This window comes from Amblyomma maculatum, chromosome 11, assembly GCF_055883805.1.
Source record: "Amblyomma maculatum isolate TAMU_Amacu chromosome 11, ASM5588380v1, whole genome shotgun sequence".
In the NCBI taxonomy this organism is placed as follows: domain Eukaryota; kingdom Metazoa; phylum Arthropoda; class Arachnida; order Ixodida; family Ixodidae; genus Amblyomma; species Amblyomma maculatum.
The window spans coordinates 32,388,924-32,413,103 of record NC_139354.1 but is presented as its reverse complement, the minus strand read 5'-3'; the positions used below and the strand labels follow the sequence as shown (position 1 = coordinate 32,413,103).

Here is a 24,180-nt window from a genome sequence, read left to right as displayed (position 1 = left end):
TAACAATAGAGCGGCGCCGTCGAGTAAAGTTGCGCGGTCCCCTCGCTGAGGGCGCCGCTGACGTAAGGCGCACGGGTACGAATGTTGGCGCGGGGCGGGAGCGTTGTTATGCGCTAGCGGGATAACTGTTCCTAAGAATGAGTCGTGCATATTCAGCATATTTACTTGTAAGGCCGACATCCACTAAGCATAACAAGTGATCATGATACTTGTTAGGCAATAACACCAACGCTATATGACATTTTATGTCAGGCAGTTTCAAGAAATTGCGCATGGCTCGAAAAACTGCATGACTGCTCCGCTAGCACCAATGGTAATAGAAAAATTACAATGCTAGTCTACGCTGCAATAAAACAAATTTTAAGAAGAAAGGCACCAGCATTTACTTACACATTTCACAACAGCAATTGTGCTTCAAGAGTACCATGTAGAATGGTGTGATGAATAGCTGCCACAAGTAGGGAAAAAAGTTCACGGTGACTGCTGTCACTGATAGCACTTCAGAAGCCAGCTTGATTTACAGATGATTGGAAAAACTGCATTGCAGTATGCCATTGAGATCTGTAAGGAGAACAATTTTGGTATCAGCTGTTACTTTTGTACTGCGATAGTCAGCACTTCAGCCATCGACATGCACCAGTGCGTTGTGCGACAAAGACAAAGAAGAAGTACGCTGGACTCGCCGTTGCAAGGTCCTTTCCTCACAGCTCTCCATCTGAGCGTCAATAAACGCCCTATTACAATTGGCGGAGGTGCCGGAAACGATCCCATCCAAACTGGAACTGCGAAGCCGTACACTACCCTCTACAACCGCCATGCAAGACGAGTCCACTTCTACGCTGCCGGCCGTTCCACCCACGATCATGTGTTCTGGCGTCGTGCGCCAGCGTGACCCTTGCCTCTTCAGTGGCACGGCCGACCAAGATGTCGACGACTGGCTGTCATCGTATGAAAGAGTAAGCAGCTACAACAAGTGGGATGACTCATACAAGCTCAGTAACGTCATATTCTATCTGACGGACGTGGCGAACCTCTGGTTTCGCAACCATGAGGCTGACCTGTCATCTTGGTCGACATTTAAAAAGAATTTCGCGGAAGTGTTCGGCCGCCCGGCAGTGCGTAAGCTTCGTGCCGAACAACGTTTGCACGATCGTGTTCAGCGCGCTGATGAGACCTTTACTAGCTACATAGAAGACGTCGTTGATCTCTGCAAACGAGTCGACCCGGCCATGCCGGAAGCGAACAAAATCCGCTACATCCTCGAGGGTATTTCTGAGGACGCCTTCCAGATGCTGGTAGCGAAAGATCCCACCAGCGTTAGTGAACTCGTGAAGCTTTGCCAGAGCTACGACGAGCTCCGCAAGCGGCGTGCTTCTAGGCGCCGCTCCAGTGTGTGCGACGAAGGCGTATCCGCATTAGCCCTGGGTGGTTCGCCAACTTCTGAAGGGAGCCCGCTGAATCAACAGATCAAAGATTTTATTCGTGAAGAGGTCGCACGTCAAATCTCACTCCTTCCCCATTTTCAAGACTCGGACCGCCTCGTTCCTGAACTGGCTCCATCTTTGGCCCCTACTATACGCCGTGTCGTGCAAGAACACGTCGCTGATGTCTTGCCGTCCAACCCCGTGCTGCCGCCTGTGACGGCACCTCTCACGTATGCCCAAGTAACAACTAGGCCACCACCTTCGCCCACGTCTGGCTCCTATGTGCAGGTCCCTGCCTACCGTTCACCGCCGCATGCTGAGCCTTCGTTCCAAGCCCCACCCTCAATGTTCCGCCCACATCCTATGAAACCTTGGAGTACTACGGACAACCTTCCGATTTGCTATGCCTGCGGTCGGCCGGGCCATGTTGCACGCCTTTGACGCCAGCGCCTCCAACCTTCACAGCATGACATTCGACTTTACCCGTACGATACCGACTCACGCTCGCAAATGATTCCGCCCGGTTCTCAATTTGTCTCACAAGATCGCCAAACCTATGCCACTCGTCGATCACATTCTCTTCGGCGCCGATCGCTTTCTCCAATGCTGCGACGTTCTACTAGCACCGTTAAGGGAACTAACAGTCGCAGTTCCGGGGGCAAGAACTGCGCTTATTTCGAATTCCTCAAGTCCTCCGTGTCGTCCCGCTAATGTTACCAAAGTTTCTGTAGAAGGCGCCACAGTTCTCGCTCTCGTCGATACCGGTGCAGCCGTCTCCGTCATCAGTGAAGCGCTCTGCCGTCGAATTCGCAAAGTGACCACTCCGATTTCCGACTTTTCGCTCCGCACCGCCTCATCACAGCGCATTCACCCCTCCGCATCTTGCACAGCCCGTGTGCTCATTCAAGACGTCTTGTACCCCATCGAGTTTATTGTTCTGCCGAACTGCTCGCATGATATCATCCTCGGATACGATTTTCCATCGACTCATCAAGCCGTTATTGACTGTGCTCGTGCGCAAATTGCCTTCGCCCCACTCTGTGATGCCCCCTTCTGTGATACCCCTCCCCGCACTGCAAAACTTCTCGTCGCCCATGACACCGACATTCCTCCGTTCTCTGCTGCCCTCGTACCACTGTCTTGTGAGTGGGTAACTCCTTTGACTGCAATTTTTACACCTTGCGAAGCCGCCTCCCGTCATCCCTGCCTCCTTTTTCCGTTCGCAGTTCTCGAAATTCAAGACGGCAAGAGTGCACTTTACGCCTCGAACCCATTTTCTTGCCCAGCAGTCCTGCTCCGTGGCGAATGCATTAGAGGTCTTGAAGAGCTTGATCCCGGTCATATCACCACTCTTGCTGACTCAACCCCCTCCTTCGACGTTAGTCTGTGCTCTTACGATGTTGCGACCGCTTCGACGCCCTCCGACGTTTTCCAACATGCTATTGATGCTGATCTTCCACTTGCGCAACGTGATCAACTTGTCGCCCTCTTGCAGAACTTCACTTATTCATTCGACCTTCCTCAAACTGACTTGGGCCGCACGTCTGTCGTAGAGCACACCATCGACACCGGCAAAACCGCACCTTTGCGCCAGCGCCCCTATCGTGTGTCGGCTTCGGAGCGCCAAGTAATTGCTGATCATGTGGACGACATGCTCCGTCGTGGTGTCATTCGGCCATCCCACAGTCCCTGGGCGTCTCCAGTTGTGTTGGTACCTAAGAAAGATGGCTCCTTCCGGTTTTGTGTCGACTACCGCCGGCTCAACAAGATCACGCGCAAGGACGTCTATCCTCTGCCACGCATCGATGACGCACTGGACTGCTTGCAGGGCGCCGAGTTTTTCTCCTCGTTGGATTTACGATCTGGCTACTGGCAGGTGCCAATGGATGACGCTGACCGCTCTATGACACCGACATCACACCAGATGGATTATATGAATTCAACGTCATGCCCTTTGGGCTTTGCAACGCCCCGGCCACATTTGAACGCCTCATGAACACTGTGCGTCGTGGATTCAAGTGGCGAACCTGTCTTTGCTATCTTGATGATATCGTAGTCTTTTCTACCGATTTTCAATCCCACCTGCTCCGACTGAAGGACGTTCTCACTTGTCTCGCTTCCGCCGGCCTCCAACTGAATCTGAAGAAGTGCCGCTTTGCTGCTCGCCGACTAACTATTCTAGGTCATGTCGTTTCTAAGGATGGCATTCTTCCCGATCCCACCAAACTTCGTGCAGTGTCCGAATTCCCACGCCCAAAATCACTGCAGCAGCTACGAAGTTTCATCGGCCTGTGCTCGTATACTTTCGCCGCTTCATCTTAAATTTCGCCTCTATTATTGCTCCTCTCATCCAGCTCCTCTCCGGCAGCTCCGACCTCTCCGCTTGGACACCTGCTTGTGATGATGCCTTCAACACTTTACGCCGTCTTTTGGTTTCGCCTCCCATCCTCCGCCACTTCGACCCGAATGCGCCAACTGAGATTCACACTGACGCTAGCGGTATTGGGATAGGCGCCGTTCTCACCCAACGCAAACCTGGTATCCGAGACTATGTGGTGGCGTACGCAAGCCGCACCTTGACCAAGGCAGAGTCAAATTATTCTGTTACGGAAAGAGAATGCTTGGCCATTATTTGGGCCATCGGCAAATTCCGTCCGTATGTCTATGGTCGACCATTTTATGTGGTCACTGATCATCACGCTCTGTGCTGGCTGGCGTCCCTCAAGGACCCGTCCGGCCGCCTTGCTCGCTGGGCTCTTCGCCTCCAAGAGTATGACATTCGTGTCATATATCGCTCAGGCCTCAAGCATACTGACGCGGACGCTCTTTCGCGCTCACCGCTGCCTCCCTCTTCGTTGTCTGATGAGATCTGCGCCTACGATTTGTCTTCGCTTGCCACTATCGACATGGCCACGGAACAGCAGCGCGACCCGTGGATATCTACACTTCTGGACTTTCTTTCAAGTCACTCTCCAGGTCGACGTTTGTCTAGGGCGCTTGCCCGCCAAGCTCTCAATTTTTCAATTCGTGACGGGCTGCTCTATCGCCGCAATTATCTTCACGACGGAAGGAAGTGGCTTTTAGTCATCCCCCGTCATCTCCGCGCCGAAATTTGTGCTGCTTTCCATACTGATCCCCAGTGCGCCCACGGTGGAGTGTTGAAAACCTACACGCGCTTGCGTCTACGCTTCTTCTGGCGTGGAATGTACCGCTTTGTCCGCCATTTTGTCCGCTCTTGCCAGTCTTGCCAACGCCGAAAAACTCCTCTCAAGTCTCCTGCTTCATTGCAGCCGTTGCCCTGTCCTGCCCGTCCGTTTGATCGTGTCGGCATAGATCTATACGGTCCCCTTCCTACAACTTCAGCTGGCAACCGCTGGATTATCGTGGCAGTGGATCATCTGACCCGCTACACTGAGACATCATCACTGCCCTCTGCTTCCGCACGCGACGTGGCTGCCTTTATTCTGAAAAACCTGGTTCTTCGCCATGGTGTCCCTCGCGAACTGCTTAGTGACCGCGGACGCGTTTTCTTATCAGACGCTCTTGAGGCTCTCCTGAAAGAATGCCGCATCATACACCGCACCGCTACCTCGTACCACCCTCAGACGAATGGACTGACAGAACGTTTCAACCGCACTCTCGGTGACATGCTGGCTATGTACGTGAACACCGACCATTCCATTTGGGACCAAGTTCTACCGTTTGTTACTTACGCATATAACACCGCGGCACAGACCACTACTGGATTCTCTCCATTTTTTCTCCTTTACGGGCGCGAGCCACCCTGTACCATGGACACACTTTTTCCCTACCGCCCTGACGTTTCCGAATCTTCCCCGCTATCCGATGCCGTCACATACGCAGAAGAATGCTGTCAGCTCGCCCGCTCTCTCACAACAAAAAATCAGTGGCAACAAAAATACCTCCGTGATACCGGCGAAGCTTCGTCATATCTCCCGAACTCTCTGGTGTGGCTCTGGGTGCCCTCCACAATCCCTGGCCTTTCAAAGAAATTTCTTGCTCGCTACCACGGGCCATACAGGGTCCTCCAGCAAACATCTGCAGTCAACTACGTAGTTGAGCCCGTCACGCCCTCTGCGGACTTGCGTCGCCGTGGTCGTGAAACAGTTCACGTGAACCGATTGAAGCCATTCTATGACCCCGCTGTGCTTTCCGCGCCATAAGTCGCCAGGATGGCTCCTTTTTTTTACCCGGGGGAAAAATGTACTGTGATAGTCAGCACTTCAGCCATCGACATGCACCAGTGCGTTGTGCGACAAAGACAAAGAAGGAGTACGCTGGGCTCGCCGTTGCAAGGTCCTTTCCTCACAGCTCTCCATCTGAGCGTCAATAAACGCCCTATTACCCTTTCAATGATTCAGCGCGTCGTACAAACGTTTTTTTTTTAACTAGAAAAACAAGGAAAGACAAATATACGCGTTGCATCTTTCTGTTTCGATCACTCCAAAATAATCGTCACAATAGGCAAAGCTCGTGTTTTTATTTTTTCACAGAATTGCGCAGTTAGCGAAACGTACCACGCAGACGAGCTAACCAGGGAGGAAGTTCGCAGCGCAGTCCAGGAAAATACACGTGCACATTTAATATATTATTACCTTACTGACGCGTAATAAACACACTTCTGGTGCTGTCATTATTTCTCACAGGCCTTAATGCGGTTGAGTGCGAGAAGGGAAACTAATATAGGCTTTGCAAGATTTGGTTTGGCTCACTTTAAAGTAGTCATCTTCACAATAGGTAAATCTTGTGTTTCTATTTTATCACAAAGTTTCGTAATTAGCGTATACTGCAAAAAAAAAAAAAAAGCTTCGCAGGAGCACACTAACACACTACGCAGACGAGTTAGGCAGGGAAGCAATTAGCATTGCAGTCCAGAAAGCACAGGTGTGCATCTAACATTACTATTGCAGTATTGACACCTAATAAACACATTGGGGCTGTCACTATTTTTTACAAGCCTCAAAGCAGCTGAATACTACGCAGCGATCGCCGCAAGGACAAAGCAAAGTTGGCACATACCAGTTGGTGCAATGCTGTATTCCTACAGCACCCGAAGGCAGAGAAAAGTAGAAGCATGACCTTGCACACAGCAGAATAGTACACGAAACAGTGAGACAGCGGCAGTGCGTGGCTATCCGGACCGCTTTGCAACACGGCGCACCCGGCACATTCACGGCGCACCCAGCACTCACCTGCGAAGGCGACCCTACGTCGCTGCCGCCATCTCTCGGCCGCCAGCGGCGTAACTTGTCAACGGAGGAGGAGCGGCGGCGACGGCCGCGGAGCGCGGAGTTGACAGGCACAGAGAGTATAAAGGAGGCTATGGCTTGACTCTGCAAGTGAAACTCTTGACTCACTAACCAGCAGTGAGATAAGAAAACAAAACAGCGAAGACGCGAAAACATGCATGAACTGTGCTGTAAACGTTTCAGTTAATAGCCCCGTGCGGCTGCCACAACAAACGCAGAAAACGCCGGCACGTCAGACCAAAAGCACGTTTGTCCAACCGCTGGGCCAGACTAAGTGGGGTATTAGAAAATAACAGCCCTAGAAGAATGTCGCCGTGGTAAATCATACCGCATAGCTTTCGAGTCTGCCTTAGCCTCAGACGGGAAGGTGGAACCGTTTTAAAATTTCGCTTGAATCACATTGTCTTAGTATTCACAGACGATCAATTTGACGCGCTAGCAATAGTGTCCCTTCCAGACGGAACAATTAACCACCGCCGTCGACGTGTTCAGACTGCATGAGTGAATTGCGAGATTGGAGTATATTAATCATCATTTGGCGCGGAGTGCCCCCTTTCCACTCTTGTTATCTAATCCAGCATTCATATACAGTGAGGCACGCCAAGCTTATTCCGTTCTCCTCGTCCCTCAACTCTGATTGGCGACCGTGTCATCCCCTTGCCAACCGTTTCCTGCCGCTCTCTTTCGTTTCCCTAAAAGGTGGAGAGATCCCTTTTTTTTTCTGACCGAGGCTTCACAAAACGCTGCCAACGGCGGACACTGTGCGTGAATGGACGTTCTAACGCTAATGCATTAAAGTATCCCAGCGCTGTGCGATGTCAGCGCACGTCAAAGGCGATGAGGCTGAAGTAAAGTCCTATACTACAGTATTCCTTATCGCCATGGGTAGCTTCGAGAATTAAACCCCGCAATTTACCACCTTTTCGGTGGTAAATTCGGTGGTCGTGTTTATGTGATAGTTCTACGTTCTGTAAAGATTCACTTGAATCCACCAGAACGCTTGGGAGCGTTCTGAGTGGAGTGGTTTATGGAGGCTAGTTTTGCTTGTTTTCAGGAGCTTTGTCACTACTGCCAGTTTCAAACACGAAACACGTCTGTGGAGATCATAACGTACAGAGTTGTAAAATGAGGCAGTGTATAGAGCAGTTGACCAGGAGCACTCCATGATGGCTTAAAATTACGGTAACAGATTTCCAATAGCAGCCGAAGAATAAGTAAGTCGAGTCGCGGCACCCTTGTCTGGCACCGCAGCAGATCCGCGGAAATCGATTTTTATTTTGCTGAAATTCAAATTTTTGACCTTTCCAAGCTTGGTTTGTTTGTATCTTACCTGCAAATTTTTGGACAGCGTTACTTTTTTTTTTAGATGACAGCACATGCACATTGATGCTTGCTTACTATTTGCTTTTCCGAAAAGACGCTCCGCTATCCACCAACTCGATCACCCAGCGAAGACTTGTCACTCGGTCGATGCATGAAGCTGAGGACAGAGGGCTCCTAGCAAGTCCTTTTTTTAGGAAATAAAGCTTATTACTAATCGTACCTTCACCCCGCATTTCTCCCCCTCTTCCCTCCCTTCCAAGTAGAACGGAAGTTTTAGCCAGCGGTGTTCTCGATAGGGCTTTAGGTTAATTGGTATGTAGGCGTCAGTTTCGATTAGTCTTGCTGGGGCTGGTCTGGTCATTTGAGCAATGAGTCCTCCACTACAGCGTCTCTCATAGCCTGAGTCGCTTTGGGACGTTAAACCCAACAAACCAACCAACCATCATATAGCTTAGCCAGAGAGTGATTTTGCGACGCATCTTCACCACGGCTGATCATCGTTTGTTATTTCTCTTTTTTTTTTTCGCATCATAGGTTGGCCGGCTTATCTTGCAAGCATCTGGAATGTCCAACCTGAAGAAAGTTTCCCTGGAGCTGGGTGGAAAGAGTCCTCTCATCATCTTCGCTGACGCAGACTGTGAGTCTGCTTTACTATATTAGCCGTCCGCTTTGTGATCGAACTTCTCCGCGTACAAGCTGCTCTACGAAAAAAAAATAAAAAATAAAAAACGAAGGTGCCCCTCTTAAAACTAGCCAAACGAAAGCTTAGTTTTTAGAAAGATCACATTCAAATATAAACAAAATTACAAAATGAGTCTTTTGAAGATTGCACATAAATGTTGAGTATCTTATGATACTTAATAGTGCATTAGAAATGTTGAGGTTAGTCATAGATGAATAGTTTTTCATCTTTGCGAAGTAAAATAATACTGAGACGTTTTCACGGTTCAGCATATATGAGATTCTTTCCGTGATGCTACTGCCTAGTTTAGTTTGGTTGCGGTCCAGTTACAGACCCTTAATTGCTGCTCAACGCAAAACTCAGACCTTTTTCAAATTACAGTTCATTGTACTTCTAATTAGCCTTGAAGCAGTTGTACTCCTCCGGGCGGATACGAAGTAAGGCTTCAATTTAGATCATGTATAATATAGGTAGCGTAAGAGGGTTCTAGCACAGCTTTCACCCTCACTCTTGATCACGTTCTACGTGACGCTGGCGGTAACAAAAGGACGTTGCATGTCCGCCGCTATGGTTGAGGGTGGCGCTGGTGAACACTTTCAAGGTTCGTATACAGACAACATAAATACCCAAGAAAGTAGCAGGGGGGACAGCGGCCGATGTAGCTCAGTTGGAAGAGCACCGGACGCGATATTCGGAGGTCGTGGGTTCGGTTTCCACCATCGGCACGTTGTTTTTTCTTCTACTTTGTGTTTAATTATCTTTCCCCTGAACAGATTACATTACTAATTTCTGTGATTATCTAAGTAAACATTAAAAAAAATATACATAAAGTACCATCCCCAACGCTTTCCTTGGCCTCGCCGACTGTTGGCTTCTTTCCTTCATGTATTATAACGAGCACCCTCATTTCCCCTTAATTGAAATGCTTGGAGCTGCGTTCAGGCAGTTGTAACCTCGTTTATAACCAATTGGCCTTACGAAAATTACTTTTGAGCCGGTATTAGGTAAGAGTTGAATCGACAGGAAGCCAAAATGAACCCAGCGATGTTTATTCCACTCAACAATTGCTAATCAAAATTTCGGTTGCGCTTCCCCAGCGCATTTTATGTTGAGGTATTTGCGCTGGTTTAAAGAGCGTACAAACAATAAATGTACGCTCATAAACGCATTACATGAAATATCGAAATGGGCTCCTTTGACAAATATTTGAAAGGGCGCGCAATTTACTGCAAACACGTACGAAGATATCAGAGGAAAAGTTTAACACGTTACGTACGTTCCAAGTCACGTGCTGTGATAGTTTGGCGCCACTTTCCGAAGGACGCAAAACGGCTCAGGTTGATGCGTATTGGTGACAAAGAAACAAAGGGGTGCAATTAACAGAATGTTGCATCTGGACTGGATTAGTTGTATCGCGGCAAAAATAAATAACTATTCGCGAAAATATTTTATATACGCTTTGCTGATATGCAGTTCTCAACCTGCACACATCGAGAAGCCTTTTCGGATGGGTATATATAGATACGCGCCTCCCTTTTTTTTTTGGATGGGTATATATAGATGCGCGCCCTCCCTGATGGGTGGAAGTGGTGAAGGGTGGTAGTTCCTGGCCCTACGGGGCTGGGACGGTAGGTCAACGCCGCTTGCGGCGGGGGCTAGCCAGCCACTGATTTTTTACCTGTTGTAGGCCGTCATTGCACCCGCCACCGCCTCGGTGGTGGTGGACGACGGCTGTTGTTGCGGCGCGCGTCTTTCTCTCCCTCTTCTTTTCTTTCTTGTCTATTTTCTCATCTGTCCGCACGAGGCAGCGGAGGTGGCTCAGCTACAGAGCCAGCAGCAGGCCCGTGCATTTTCTTTCTTCCTACAGCCACAACAACAACAACCCTGATGGGGCTGGGACAGGTTAAAGCCCCTTAAATTATCAAGGGACTTTAGGACAGGTGAGTCACTGGCGCTTGCGGCGGTGGCTAGCCTGCCATAGAATTTTTATCTGTTGTAGGCCGTCATTGCACCCGCCACCGTTTCGGGGGTGGACCACGGCGCTGTTGTTGGGGTGCGCGTCTTTTTCTCCCTCTTCCTTTTCCTCTCTAATTTCTCTTCTGTCTCAGTGGTAAGACGCCCGACTACTGTGCCGGAGTACCCGGTTTCGAACCCGACCTCGGCGGCAGCGTTTCGATGGAGGCGAAACGAAGAGGCGTCCGTGTGCTGTGCGATGTCAGCGCACGGTAAAGATCCCCAGGTGGTCGACATTACTCCGCAGCCCTCCACTACGGCTCCTCTTTCTCTCTTTCCAATGTCACTCCCATCTTCCTCCCTTCCCTTGCGGCGCGGTTGCGGTGTCCACAGAAAACAAGTGAGACAGTTACCGCGCCTTTCCCTTCCTATAAAAAATAAATCAGTCAGCGGAGGTGGCTCAGCTGCAGAGCCAGTAGCAGGTCCGTGCATTTTCTTTTCCTTCTTCCTACAGCCACAACAGCAACAGCACGAGAGCTGGGCTATAGCTGGGCTACCAAGTTGGCTCTTCAGTGTAGCGTGGCTCGCAGCCACGCCGGGCGTTTCGCGCTTCTCCCACTAGGTGCGCTGTGGTCTAACAGGTGGTAAAGCCCCTTGATTATCAAGGGACTTTAACAGGTGGTAGGGTGCCTAAAGCCCCTCTATCTTGGGTGCCTCGATGCGCATGCCCCCCTCCGGGCGCGCGCATCGAGGCACCCTAACAGGTGGTGTCGTCTTCCATCGGAGACACTTCGCCTTTCTTGCTTTCGCAATCTCCTAGACTTAACTACAGCTAAGTCACTGTGTTTTTTTTTGTTGTTTAGATCATTTGAATTTTGAAATTATTATCACTGTAGCGTCAGTACACATTCCAACACACGATAGTAAGTCACACGCACCACAACGCGTTAGCTAGGTGCCCCTCTACACGTGCATCAACGACCAATCATGGCCTAGCGTTGCGTGCCCGTCTGGCATGCAAATGACCGCAGAGAGGGAGAGAGACAGAGAGAGAATTTAATGGCAACAGGAGATATCAGTATAGCTGTATACGCTTCGCATAGCATACGCAATTTGCATGGGAATAGCGTACGCAAAGCAGTGAGAAACAGCCGCCGTGGCCGAGATTTCATCGCCTGTACTTATAATCCTTCTGAACCCATTGACGTGCTATCAAGAAAAAAGAAGATGCTAGAAGGAACGAAACGTGACAACAAAAAACATTTGCAATATGTGCAATGCAGCTTTCTGGATATAGCCGAAAGTTTTAAAGGCCCACTGTCCACCCTCCAGTCGAAAATGTTTTCTTCCCCGGTGACTGTGAGACTTCGCCCCTAGAATGCAATTCCGCAAAATGTTTTTGAAAAGAGTAACTAATAACGCAGTTACAGCCACCGCAATCACCCGATTCTGTCATGCTTCTCTCCTTCCATTCCCTCGCAAAAGTTTTTCACTCTCCTGCTCGAGGTCGTCTAGCCTCCGCAAGACAAATTCCCCTTCCTCCTCCGCGTTGGGCGGGAGGTGGGGCGTGGCATTCCGCGAGCGCGAAAAAAAAAACAAACAAAAAAAAAAAACGGCCGAGGGAGCGCGCGCCGCTGGATTCAGTCTGGCCGTGGCGAGGGAAAAGCGCGCAGCGAGCGGTAGGCACCCATCCTTCTCCCGTCAGTCAGCGAGACGGACTTAGATCTGATGAGCAGCCAAGGCCTTTGCCAACTTGTACTAAGAGTCACGTTAATATAGTTATATTAACGTGACCTACAGCAGTGATAAAGAGATTAGGAGGGCATGAGACTATACTGAGCCGGGAGAGCCAAATTTGAACCTGGCTTGCCGCAGCCAGCACATTTTGATGGAGATGAAACACAGAAGCGTTCGTGTACTGTGCGATGTCAGTGCCCGTCCCACAGGTGGTTGAAATTACACGCAGCCGTCCACTACGGTGTACCTCATAGCCTGGGTTGCTTAAGACGACATTAAACCTCATAAACCAAACCTACCTAACCTATTAACAGCATTTAGGCTGTTCCGAGCTAATTCGACACTCGCTTCTGGGACGGGAAAATGTTTGACTTGCATTCAGTTCAGTTCAGTTCAGGCGTTCAGTCGTGTCCGACTCTTCGTGACCCTATGGACCATGTCACGCCACGCTTTCCGGTCTCTCACTATCTTCTTAACATCACATAGCTTCATCTGCAATGCCTCGAGAATGCCATCTAACCATCGCGTTCGCTGCCTACCCCTTCTCCGGCGACCCTCAACCTTTCCCAACATCAAATCTTTCTCCAGCGACTCCTCTCTTCTCATCAGATGACCAAAGTAGCTGAGCTTTAACTTTAGAATTTGACCCTCCAATGAGCAGTCAGGGTTTATGGTCGACAATATCGACTGATTTGATCTTCTGGCAGTCCAAGGAACTCTCAAGAGTCTTCGCCAGCACCACAATTCAAACGCGTCAATTCTTCGGCGGTCAGCCTTTTTCACAGTCCAACTCTCGCATCCATACATCACAACTGGAAAGACCATAGCACGGGTTATACGGTTCTTGGTTGGCAGACTAATGTCTCTGCTCTTTACTAGGCGGTCAAGGCTAACCATTGCTCTCTTTCCCAGAAGCAGGCGTCTCCTAATTTCATGGCTGCAGTCTCCTTCCGAGGTAATCTTGGCGCCCAAGAACAGAAAATCTGTCACAGCTTCCACTTCTTGTCCATTGATGCTCCAGGACTTGATAGGGCAAGACGCCATGATCTTCGTCTTTTTAATGTTCAGTTTAAGCCCAAACTTCTCACTCTCTTCTTGTACGCGCATCAGAAGTCTCTTGAGTTCCACTTCACTTTCTGCCATTAAAGTGGTAGCATCCACGTATCTAAGGTTGTTGATACGTTTTCCAGCAATCTTCACTCCAGCTGAAGACTCGTCCAGACCGGCCTTTCTCATGATGCACTCTGCATATAGGTTAAATAGGCAGGGCGACAGTATGCAGCCTTGCCTCACCCCTTTCTCAATCGGAAACCAATCAGTAAGACCATGCCCAGTTCTGACTGTGGCCTCTTGCCCTTCATAAAGGTTCCTGAGGAGACAGATGAGGTGAATTGGAACTCCCATCTCTTGGAGAGCTTGCCACAATCTGCTGTGATCTACGCAGTCAAACGCTTTCGCATAATCAATAAAGCAGAAGTAAATGGGTTTCTGGAACTCTCTTGATTTTTCCATGATCCAGCGAAGGTTGGCAATTTGGTCTCTAGTTCCTCTGCCCTTGCGAAACCCAGCTTGCACGTCCGGAAGCTCCCGATACATAAGGCCAATTCTTCAATATGCATGCCCTGTATGGGATCCCCAGTTTATTTACTTATTTGACATGCTCGAACGCGTCCAAAATAATGCTGCCAGATTTGTGTCTAACAAATACAACTTTTCATCTAGTGTCACGTCTATTAAACATCATCTTGGATGGGAATCTTTAGCTCACCGCAGAAAACATTTCAGACTGCAGACCATGTATCGCATTAATTTTGAAAAGCTCAGCATTGATAAAGATCGGTACCTACTAAAACCTCACTTTTTATCTAGACGACTTGATCATCAGTGGAAGATCCGAGAAATAAAATTCCGAACATATGTATATAAAACCTCGTTCTTTCCACTGACGATCAATGAGTGGAACCGACTGCCAGCTGGCATCACTGAGTGTTACACGGAAAATTTATTTCGCGCTTTTTTATCAGATGTGTGACGTGGCGCCCAGTTCTCTTGCGTGTGTTTCCTTCATTACTTTGTTTTTGAGTGTTTTCATCACTTTGTATGTCGCGCAGTTGCCCCCTTTCGATGCATGTTTCTCATTCTGCATTATCACTTGTGTCATGTTATTTTCTTCATTTTTATATATTTTATTGTACCACTGGCGTTTCCTGCAAGGTTATTTGTCATCTCCCCCCCCCCCCCTCCCTGCAATAATGCCTTCGGGCGCTGCAGGAACCTGTAATAAATAAATAAATAAATAAAAAAGGGCAATGTACCCAGCGCTGATGGGGAGGCGCAGTTTTTGCGGTGCTGGCATACGCGGCGCTTTGTCATCCGGCCGGCCGGGCTGGTCATGCTGGCACCTTTATATTGAAATCTGATTGTTTGAACTGTATTGTGTTGTATTATAAACGTATTATATTGTGGAATCATAATGAATTATTTGTGTAACTTACTAAAATTGTACGACACTGAAGAATTGGTTGGTTGGTTTGTGGGGTTTAACGTCCCAAAGCAACTCAGGCTATGAGAGACGCCGTAGTGGAGGACTCCGGATATTTCGACCACCTGGGGTTCTTTAACGTGCACTGACATCGCACAGCACACGGGCGCCTTGCTTTTCGCCTCCATCGAAAAGCTGCCGCCGAGGCCGGGATTCGATCCCGCGTCCTTGGGAACAGTAGTCGAGCGCCGTAACTAGAAGTGGAGTGAATTGTAATGTGCTAGACCCTACGATATCTAACACGTTTGGGTGCATGTATCCTTTCGAGCACCTTTCTGTGTTTTTTTTTTTCTGTAACTAGATGTTTTCTTTGTGTGTTACTGAAGCGAAAAGCTTCACTACGAGGGTCAAAGCAGAGCTTCGCGTATGTCGTATGCCGTGACGTCACAGCCAAGGCCAGCTGTGCAGCCCCCTCGCCAAAGCTCTGCCAGCGTTGCCTAGCAACGCTTAAGAGGTGTGCGACTCCTCTCCATAAAAAAAAAAAAAAAAGTCTTTATCCGGGAATAGAATCTCGATCTCTTGGATACCCAGCCGAGCATTGTAATTTTTATTACAAGCAAAGAGCCCGTATGACATGTATAATGTGTGTGTGTGCGTGATTGAGTGCTTGTTACACCAATAAGCCTACAAGAAAAAAAATGTACTTAAGTTTTGTATACTATTATGGAAAATAAAAGCGATAAGCCATAAAGCTTATCGCTTGAGTGAAAATCTTACCTTTCGCGTAAATACGATCCATACATCACGAGAATTGCCTTCTCAGACTCCAAGGAAGTTCCGAACGCTCATGTATTGTCTGGCTGTGTGAAATTCATAATTCCTGCAACTGAACTGCGTGCCGAGACTATGCCTAGTGTCCAGCGGCACGCTTTCGGAGGTAGCTTTGTCGGCGCCGCCTGTCATGACGGCATTACCGGCCGTACAATCGATATCCGAGCCTGGGTCCCAACCCCTGCTCCACCATCTGCAGCACACATCCTGCCTTCTCAAAATGCACATCAGGCTGTGAGTGAACTGTCCTCTGGGCGGAGGCCTAGAATGGCTAACCAGCCTCCACATGGTGATGGAGCTCCCAATAGTGTGCGTGAGGAGCCGAGCACGCCAATAGACATGTCTTCAGTGCTACCATCGGGCGGGCGGCCCAAGCGTCTTTCAGAAGACAGTGCACCGGCGTCCTCTTCTGCCAACAGTTCACAAGGGAAGTGTTCCTGTACAACGACTGACCACCCAGTATATTCGACACCGGGATCGGCATGCTATATAAAGCGACCATTAAGGCTATAACAACCAAGTGCCTTACGGAGATACCGAATAGAGTTATTCAGGCGAACCTGGGCGCATGTCTTGGAGCGAAGGGCTTCCGTGGCTTCACGGTCAGGAAGAAGTCGAATACCACTTGTTGTGTGGCTCCCGAGTTTGGTTGCTGTTGAGTGTCTGCAAACACTCAAGTGTCTTTCAGTAACAAGTGAAGTCTCGGTTCCGGTACGGGTTTATCTACTTGATGGTTCCGACCTACAACGCCGTTTGATCTACAACGTCGACGAGGACCAGATTGCCATTCAGCGTAAGCTCAACTGCCCTACCCATCGTGTGATCCAAGTTCGTTGCATGGTAACGGGGCGCTCTTACATCGACACCTTGCAAGGCCCTCGACTCCCCTCAGCTCGCCTATTCTATTATGGCTGCGTTCTACGCCCTCGACTGTATAAACTGGGTATTGTCTATTGTTATAGCTGTTTCCAGCCTGATCCTATGCATAGGTCCTGCCCTTTTACAACACCAGATGAAGCTACACTAGAAGAAACAGCACCGTGCCGGTGTAAACTTTGCCAGGCTAATGACAATAATGAGATCATCTTTCCAAAGTTGCCCAACAAAATAGAAAGCAGCTCAAAAAGTTTATCGTGGGATACAGAGGCAATGGTCTCAACATGTTAATTCAACTCCGGTTCAAACATTTAACAGATTTGAGGCTTTCCAGTTGGACGACGATGAATATAGCCTAGGCTATCCGAGACCGAGCCATCGGCCATCTCTACGCCACAGGCTTACAGTGCTAAAGTGAGTGCGCAACATTGTCATAAACAGGGTACAAACATGAAGAACAAGCCGGAACCTCCGCATAATGATATGACGGCACTTGACGATCAAACGGAACGTCTGCTTGCTCGTTGTAGGTGATCAGCGGAATTCCAGACCGCCAATATCAATGCTTGCCTCACCATCGATTATGCCCTACGCTCTTGTGTCGTTCACTGGTTCCCACAAGGCTTCCGCTGCCGTGTCTGATAAATTCGACATCTTTGCTGAGGTTGTTCATGGTCACTCAGTTATCTAACCTGACACCTGTGATTTTACAACACCTGGACTCATAATCAAGATGGTGACAAGTTATCGCGGTGTGCTTCGATGGAACTGTAGAGGGCTCTCCACGAAGGTCGGAGTGCTCAAATCCCGTATTCGCATGAGCAAGCTCCAGGTATGGGCCCTGTCACTGCAGGATACCAACGCGTTGCCAGCCATTCGAGGCTTCAGTGAATACGTGTCTCCTTCCCTGAGCGACTGAAGTGTGAACACGGATATCCCTCCGGAAAAGGTGGCGGTGTATGTTGACACGCGGTTTCCTCAGGTCCATCTTGCTCTGGAAAACTGGTTTTCCTTATATCAGGAGGTAGTTGCAGTGGCAGTCAAGTTTAGTAATGACTGTTATGGTTGTGCCAGTCTATGTTAGACCTGGTGGTGGTTCTTCCTCTCGCATGAATTTGGGATGGTTATTGAATGTTCGACAACAATACCCGAGATGCTGGCTTTAATGCACCTCACTCGGACTCGAGGTGATCCACGTTAAGTCCTCGTGGTAGGCGAGTGCGGGACGCCTTTGAGGATACGTTGTTCGTTCTCCTCAAATATCCCGATAAACCGACTTGGACTGTGTTTCATACTCGAAGTTAGATATACGCTCTGTATAGCCTGTATAGGATGGGCCTTACCGCGTTCGTGCGAGTGAGCTGTGAGACAAGGTGCGCCTCGCGCACTTCCGAGAGCGGACGGGGAAGGGTGGCTGATTCTAGCCAGATGGGGCTAGGACAGGTAGGTCACCGCCGCTGGCGGCGTGGGCTAGCCTGCCACCGAATTTTGTCTGTTGTAGGCCGTCATTCCACCCGCCACCGCTTCTGTGGTGGACGACGGCTGTTGCGTCGCGCATCTTTCTCTCCCTCTTCTTTTTCTTTCTTCTCTATCTTCTCTTCTGTCCGCACGAGGCAGCGAAGGTAGCTCAGCTATAGAGCCGGAGCAGGCCCGTGAATTTTCCTTTCCTCCTTCCTACAGCCGCAACAACAACGAGATGCACGCAGGTTGTTGAGTGGGTGGCTCGGGGTGTGACGTCACTTTCAGTGTGATCCGTGGGGGCTCGCGGCGACAGCCCCTCGTCGGAAAGGAGGCATTCGGAAGATAGGATCGGCCGTGTACGGACATGGCAGTCTCTCCACTCACATGGAGCCAGAAGTAGGGCTGTTGGGTACTGTGGAGAGCGCCCATTGATTAACTGTCACAAAAAGAATGTATGCTGTGGGACTTATATGTATAACTGTAAAAATCTCGTAAATATTCGTGATTACCTCCAGGCTTCTACTTAATTTTTTTTTTGTCAGTGTATATGTCCTGTCACGTACCATCACTCCAGTGGTCGTTAGTACAATAATTGTGAAAGACTGAAAGGTATCCTAGTCTGTTTAGGTACTTGGAAGCGCTGATGGTATTCATTAACGCTGAATGAACTTAGAATAATTTCATTGACTCTCATATTAGCAGCTCACGTACCTCTGTACAGCTCTCGCGGAGAGCCGTCAAAGACAAGGGAGCTAACCACAGGCTACACGGAGAGAAAGAAACAAGAAAGGTCAACATGAACAGCGCACTCGGAGATGCTGAGGCGGTGCCGGTCATATATAGGACTCCCATTTGATATCGATGAATAAGAGTGCACGCTCCAACTCAGATCGTCTGTTTCTTCCGAGTACGCAACGCCTACGGCTTCTCCGTCTGCGCAGTGGACCTCGCCGCCACTCTGGCCCACGAAGCTGTGTTCTGGAACCAGGGAGAAATCTGCGCTGCGGCTACGCGAGCGTACGTTCACGCCGACGTCTACGACCAGTTTGTCGCCAAGGCTGTGGCGCTCGCTAAGAAGAGAGTTGTCGGAGACCCTTTCGACGAACGATGCGCGCAGGGTGCCCAGGTGAGTGCAGACGTTCACGGGGAAAAGTGCGTTTAACGAAAGTAAATGATATAGTGTGGTTGCACGGAACATCACCTGTATTCGCAGATTGACGGTGTCCAGATGGATCGCGTGCTCAACTACATCGAGCTAGGTCAGAAGGAGGGCGCCAAACTGCAATGCGGAGGCCGCCGACTCGGAACGCGTGGATTCTTCGTGCAGCCGACCGTCTTCTCAGATGTCAAAGACGACATGACCATTGCAAAGTGACCAAAACGATCATAACTATCACCTTCTGTCTGTTCTTCTTAGGAGCAAATTTAAAATCAAAATCATTCGCTTGAGTTAACTGTTACTTAAGGTAAATTGAGAGAAATGCCAAGGAAGCAATTAACAGCCATTGACACGAAGGAAAACATAGAGGATGTTTTGGTTTGGTGAATGTGGAATAATAATATAATCATTGAGTGCAGACAAGAACAACCACATGTCACAGATACGATCCGAACCGACGACCTAGGAAGTGCGCGTCTGGTGCCCTATCAACTGATGTACGGCGACGGTTATTCAGTCTGATACTTTCTTAGGTATTTATGTTGCGTGCAACCTCTACTTCAGAGTGCTCACTAGCGCCACCCTCCACCGTAGCGGCGGACGTGGAACGTACAGTGAGTGTCACGTATAACGGGATGTACCAAGGAGGGTAGAAGCTTTCTGATAATCCTCCTGCTCTACCTATGACATCGGGGCCGCCATATTCGTGTCATTCGTTAGGCTAAGCAGCAAAAAAATATAGGGAAAATGAAAGGCATGCTATCAGATACATACCATGAAAACCAGCAACCACTCACATCAAGATACGATAAAGAAATTTTTGAGTAGGTTGAATCCACATAAAAAAAATAAACATTGAAATATAAAGAGCCACTGCCTCGGCTTCGTGTGCATACGTTCGGTACCGTGTTGAATGAATAAGAAAAAGACCGTATTAATCACTTCCAATTAGATACAACTCAATAATGCAGCAGTAAATGCCCCTCAAAAGAGGACCTCGAACCATTGGCGTCGCACTATTATCAATGTTGCGGTTGATTCTCTTTCACCTGGCAGTGTGACATTAAGATGGCTGCCTATAGTACAAAAAAATTACAAGAGTTCAACGCTGCTGAACCAAATATTGAGCGAAAGCATTAGATGAGGGTGACCGAGCGTTCTTCTTCTTCTATTTTTCTTCTTCCTCAGCCCCGCTTTATAAAGCCCCGCTTTAACCAACCCATATGAACGTGCCTTAGTGGCCTATAGGGGTAACGTGAATGCCAGGGTCCTAGCAGGCTGATTCTGACATAACCGCCCGTGTGAAACGAGAGACCCATGTTGGCAGCTTCTGCCAGCCCGTGTGTCACGTGGGGTGTGACGTCACAGTGTCACGTGGGTAAGACGTAACTGCTGCCGGGTCACGCGAAGGCTTGAAAGTGTGAGTAGTATTGCTTTCGCAATAAGAGAAAACTACAAGTGGCCTTATTAGCTGCTACCGCTTGGCGATAACGGCATCTATGAGATAACGGGATGACATCCCTAGCTTTATGCCAGATAGCGGACCCTGCATAATTTGATGGCAATGTTTTATTAAATCTTTGAATATTGACAACACTAAGGTATCTTGAGATATTCTGCGTGAACATGATGATCATTAGGACGTGCGTCCTGATATGTACGCATACGAGAATATGTACACGAGCTTTAAAATGCTTTCTGCACTCCCGCCAACTATTTCTGACAGCCATAAACAATTAGTGGGATGTCCTACTAGACATTTGAAATTCCCTCGGTGATTCTTTTTGAAATTCCCTCGGTGATTCTTAGAGTCATCATAGAGCGCCACACAGGACGTGGCGGCGGCATTAGAAGCGTTTGTCAGATGGCCCTTATTGATGGACACTTCCATTCGACTATAGGTAATTTGAACACGCGTTCTTGTTTGTATACAGCGAGGCCTGCAACGAATAGATTAAAAATACGAGATTGTTCAGAGCCACCCGCGCGCACATATTGCGAAATAAAAATTTATAATAAAAGGAAAAAGGTGGCGCAGCAACCGGCCGGCTAACTTTTCGGAGGACACCTCAAGCGCGCCATGAGAGCAAGGTGTGAGAAGAAAGATAGGAAGAGGTACAGAGGTGGTGTAGGAAGCCATGCCATCATTTTGAAACGTCGGAACTTTTTCGGTTCACCGAATCTGCACAGCAAACGGACGACTTTTACGCTTCACCTCCATCGAAGCATGGCCATCATGACTGGCAATGCATCACTCTCTTCCGATTCTGTAGCGAATCATTTAACCACTCGGTCACCTCAGTTGATGATGATGATGATGATACGAGTGCCTATTTTTTTATCGGGCTTGCTAAACCATATGGATACGGTCTTTGCAGTAGATTTAGCACACCGTGATCCGCGATCCGCTATCGTGATCCGCCACCGCGCGTTCCACTGCGCATGCCCAGATCACTTTGATGCCGATAAATGGCGCCACATACTTGATGTCGGCACATTGACCTGCCGCATCGGAACCAATCAGCTTGTGCGCCCCGCCCACGAGCGGTAGAGGGTCACGGTGGCGGATCGCGGTATGCTGAATCTCCTTGTGAGCGGCACAGCCAATACCTGTGCAGGATCTTACAGACACGATTTGTGCAGGGAGGAGATATTCGGCCCCGTCCAAAGCATCTTTAAGTTCACCACGATGGAGGAAGTCATCGAGAGGGCGAACGATACCAACTACGGCCTAGCGGCGGGGATCATAACGAATGACCTCAACACCGCCACCTTGGTTGCGCACGCGCTTCAAGCGGGGGTCATCTGGTACGCCCTGTTTTTCCGTCCGTTCACAATTTTTTTTTTTTGCACTACAGGGTATAGACTATATATAGGCCGACAAAACCAGACTCAAGCTCTGCGTCTAAACGTGAAACAATGTTGTCCCGAATGATGACTACTCTTAATGCAGCATCTGCCCCGCATACTGTTTTCAGGCTCGATTGCAGAGAGGCAGGTTAAGTTCCTACACTTTTGGCGGCACGTCCTACATTATCCGCCCTATAATAGGCGATCGATAATTGATTGGTTCCGTGCATTGAACAGCAGGATAGCAGCGCGGCCGACAGCCATGGAATGAGGCTCGAGCCACTGAAAAACGCACGGCTTCTATTAGCTGTGCTGCTATCTATGGTGAGAATACGGGTTTACGGTGGAGTAATACACACACACACACACACACGCGCGCGCGCGCACAGCTCATTTTCATTATAACATTTTATAATATACAACACTGCAGCTAATACAAATAAGCACAAATTGGAGGAAAGGGGTTCTGCCATAGCACTATAATCATGAAAATGTCATAAATTTCTCAGTTATCAAGCAGAGAAACGTAAGGTTTAAACGCATCCATGCTGCAACAATAATCATGTTCTGGAGCCTGAATCACTGGATAATAAGCGTTGCAAACAACATCGGAGACACGATTTCCACTGATACTGGTCTCAGCAATGGTATTTAAATGAGTCGAAACAATGCAGGTGAGCAGGAACTGTGCTGTCTATTGGTTTCGGTCTCCGACTGAGCGGCAGCACTGTGATCCGCATGATTTTTTGGCTCTCAGGTATATTGTAACCGGAGTCAGTATCGTCTTTGTCTGCAAAGCTCGTCGACTTCTCACAAATTCACGTTCCCTTTCGGGATAGTACATTGGTGGTACGTAACCCTCTCGTTGTGCAGGGTCAACACATACTTCGCCATAGGACCTCACGTTCCATTCGGAGGCTACAAGATGTCCGGAATAGGTCGTGAAATGTAAGTCTGACTGCACCCACTGGTGTGAGCGAAAATCTCCATTCCTGTCCCTGGCTGCGAGCACGTTCATGTGCACTGTCCGATGTCTTTTTTTTTTTTCTGACAGCAAAGAAAGGCCGCACTTTCTGGTAATTTTTTATGAAAAGGGGCTGTGGGAGCTTGATGGTGCTTGAAAGTCGTTTTGGAAGCATTGGAATTTGATATGCTCAGCCATCTCTGTATCCCCGTGTTCCAGTCAAATTTTAGTGCTCCTGAAATGACGCTCCAAATTAGCTTTGTTTTTAACGCGCGCGTTTATGAATGGCCTTGGTCAAAAGTCCTGAAGCCAAATAATTTATGTCTCAGTTTGAAAATGGAGCCGTCATTGAAGGCCAAAGGGCATTTAACATTTTGGGAAATGCTTTCTTAACCCACCAAGAAGCTATCTCAAAGCATAGTCTTTAATGGCGCCGTGACGGCTTCATTTTGCAGCTGAGTCGAAATTCGCTTGGCTTCAGGACTTTTGACCAAGGGTAGGTACATATACTGTCCCACCTGCAGCACAATATGTCCGACCTGCACAAAAAGATGCGTTTGATGTAATCTAACCCATGGGATGTGATGCAGGGGTGAAGACGGCATCATGGAATACACTGAAGTCAAATCAGTGAGTCTTGAGCACTAAAAATTGTATTGTTTATAGTTGCAGTATTCCAAAAGGTGTCCACGTGTTCTCACGGGCTGTTGACCATGTCGCATTTTGTTTACAGGTTATAACCAGAATACCAGTGAAGAATTCATAACGGGGACCAATGCTTCAGAATTCAGCCGTTACAGAACCACGGCTCATGGGTACACATCGCAGTTTTGCGCTGCACAGCTGGCGTATATTGTCCGCAAGTTAATTGCACCGAACTTCGCACCACCACGGATATTAGGCACACATGGAATTCTTGGGAGCAATAAAAATTATGAAGAGCTTCATTGCACTCTCTCTGTAAGGGTTCTATCCCCTCTGCACAGTACACGTATTTTGGCGGCGACCCATCACATCAACAAACCTTCTGTTTCCCTTGTCCTGGTGTGTCCGCAAATCAAGGAGCAAACATGATACTGGACCCTGAATATGAGCGACGTGGAAAAATCTTTATATCACTAGCACTGCGCGAGACGATCTCACAGATAAGACACCACTGGCCTGGAAA

At 48.7% G+C, this 24,180-nt stretch overlaps 1 protein-coding gene across 1 annotated transcript in view; it reads left to right on the top strand.

Moving 5' to 3' along the window:
- Positions 1-23,924, top strand: part of LOC146173426 (aldehyde dehydrogenase, mitochondrial-like) — a 32,268-nt gene extending 8,344 nt beyond the window's left edge. Inside the window, exons 7-13 of the mRNA XM_084584785.1 lie at positions 8,552-8,654; positions 18,981-19,165; positions 19,253-19,410; positions 21,842-22,006; positions 22,922-22,996; positions 23,603-23,642; positions 23,746-23,924. Coding sequence (XP_084440911.1) covers positions 8,552-8,654; positions 18,981-19,165; positions 19,253-19,410; positions 21,842-22,006; positions 22,922-22,996; positions 23,603-23,642; positions 23,746-23,778 — 759 coding nt within the window. The 3' untranslated portion in view covers positions 23,779-23,924. The remainder of the gene's footprint in view (positions 1-8,551; positions 8,655-18,980; positions 19,166-19,252; positions 19,411-21,841; positions 22,007-22,921; positions 22,997-23,602; positions 23,643-23,745) is intronic.
- Positions 23,925-24,180: the final 256 nt, after the last annotated feature.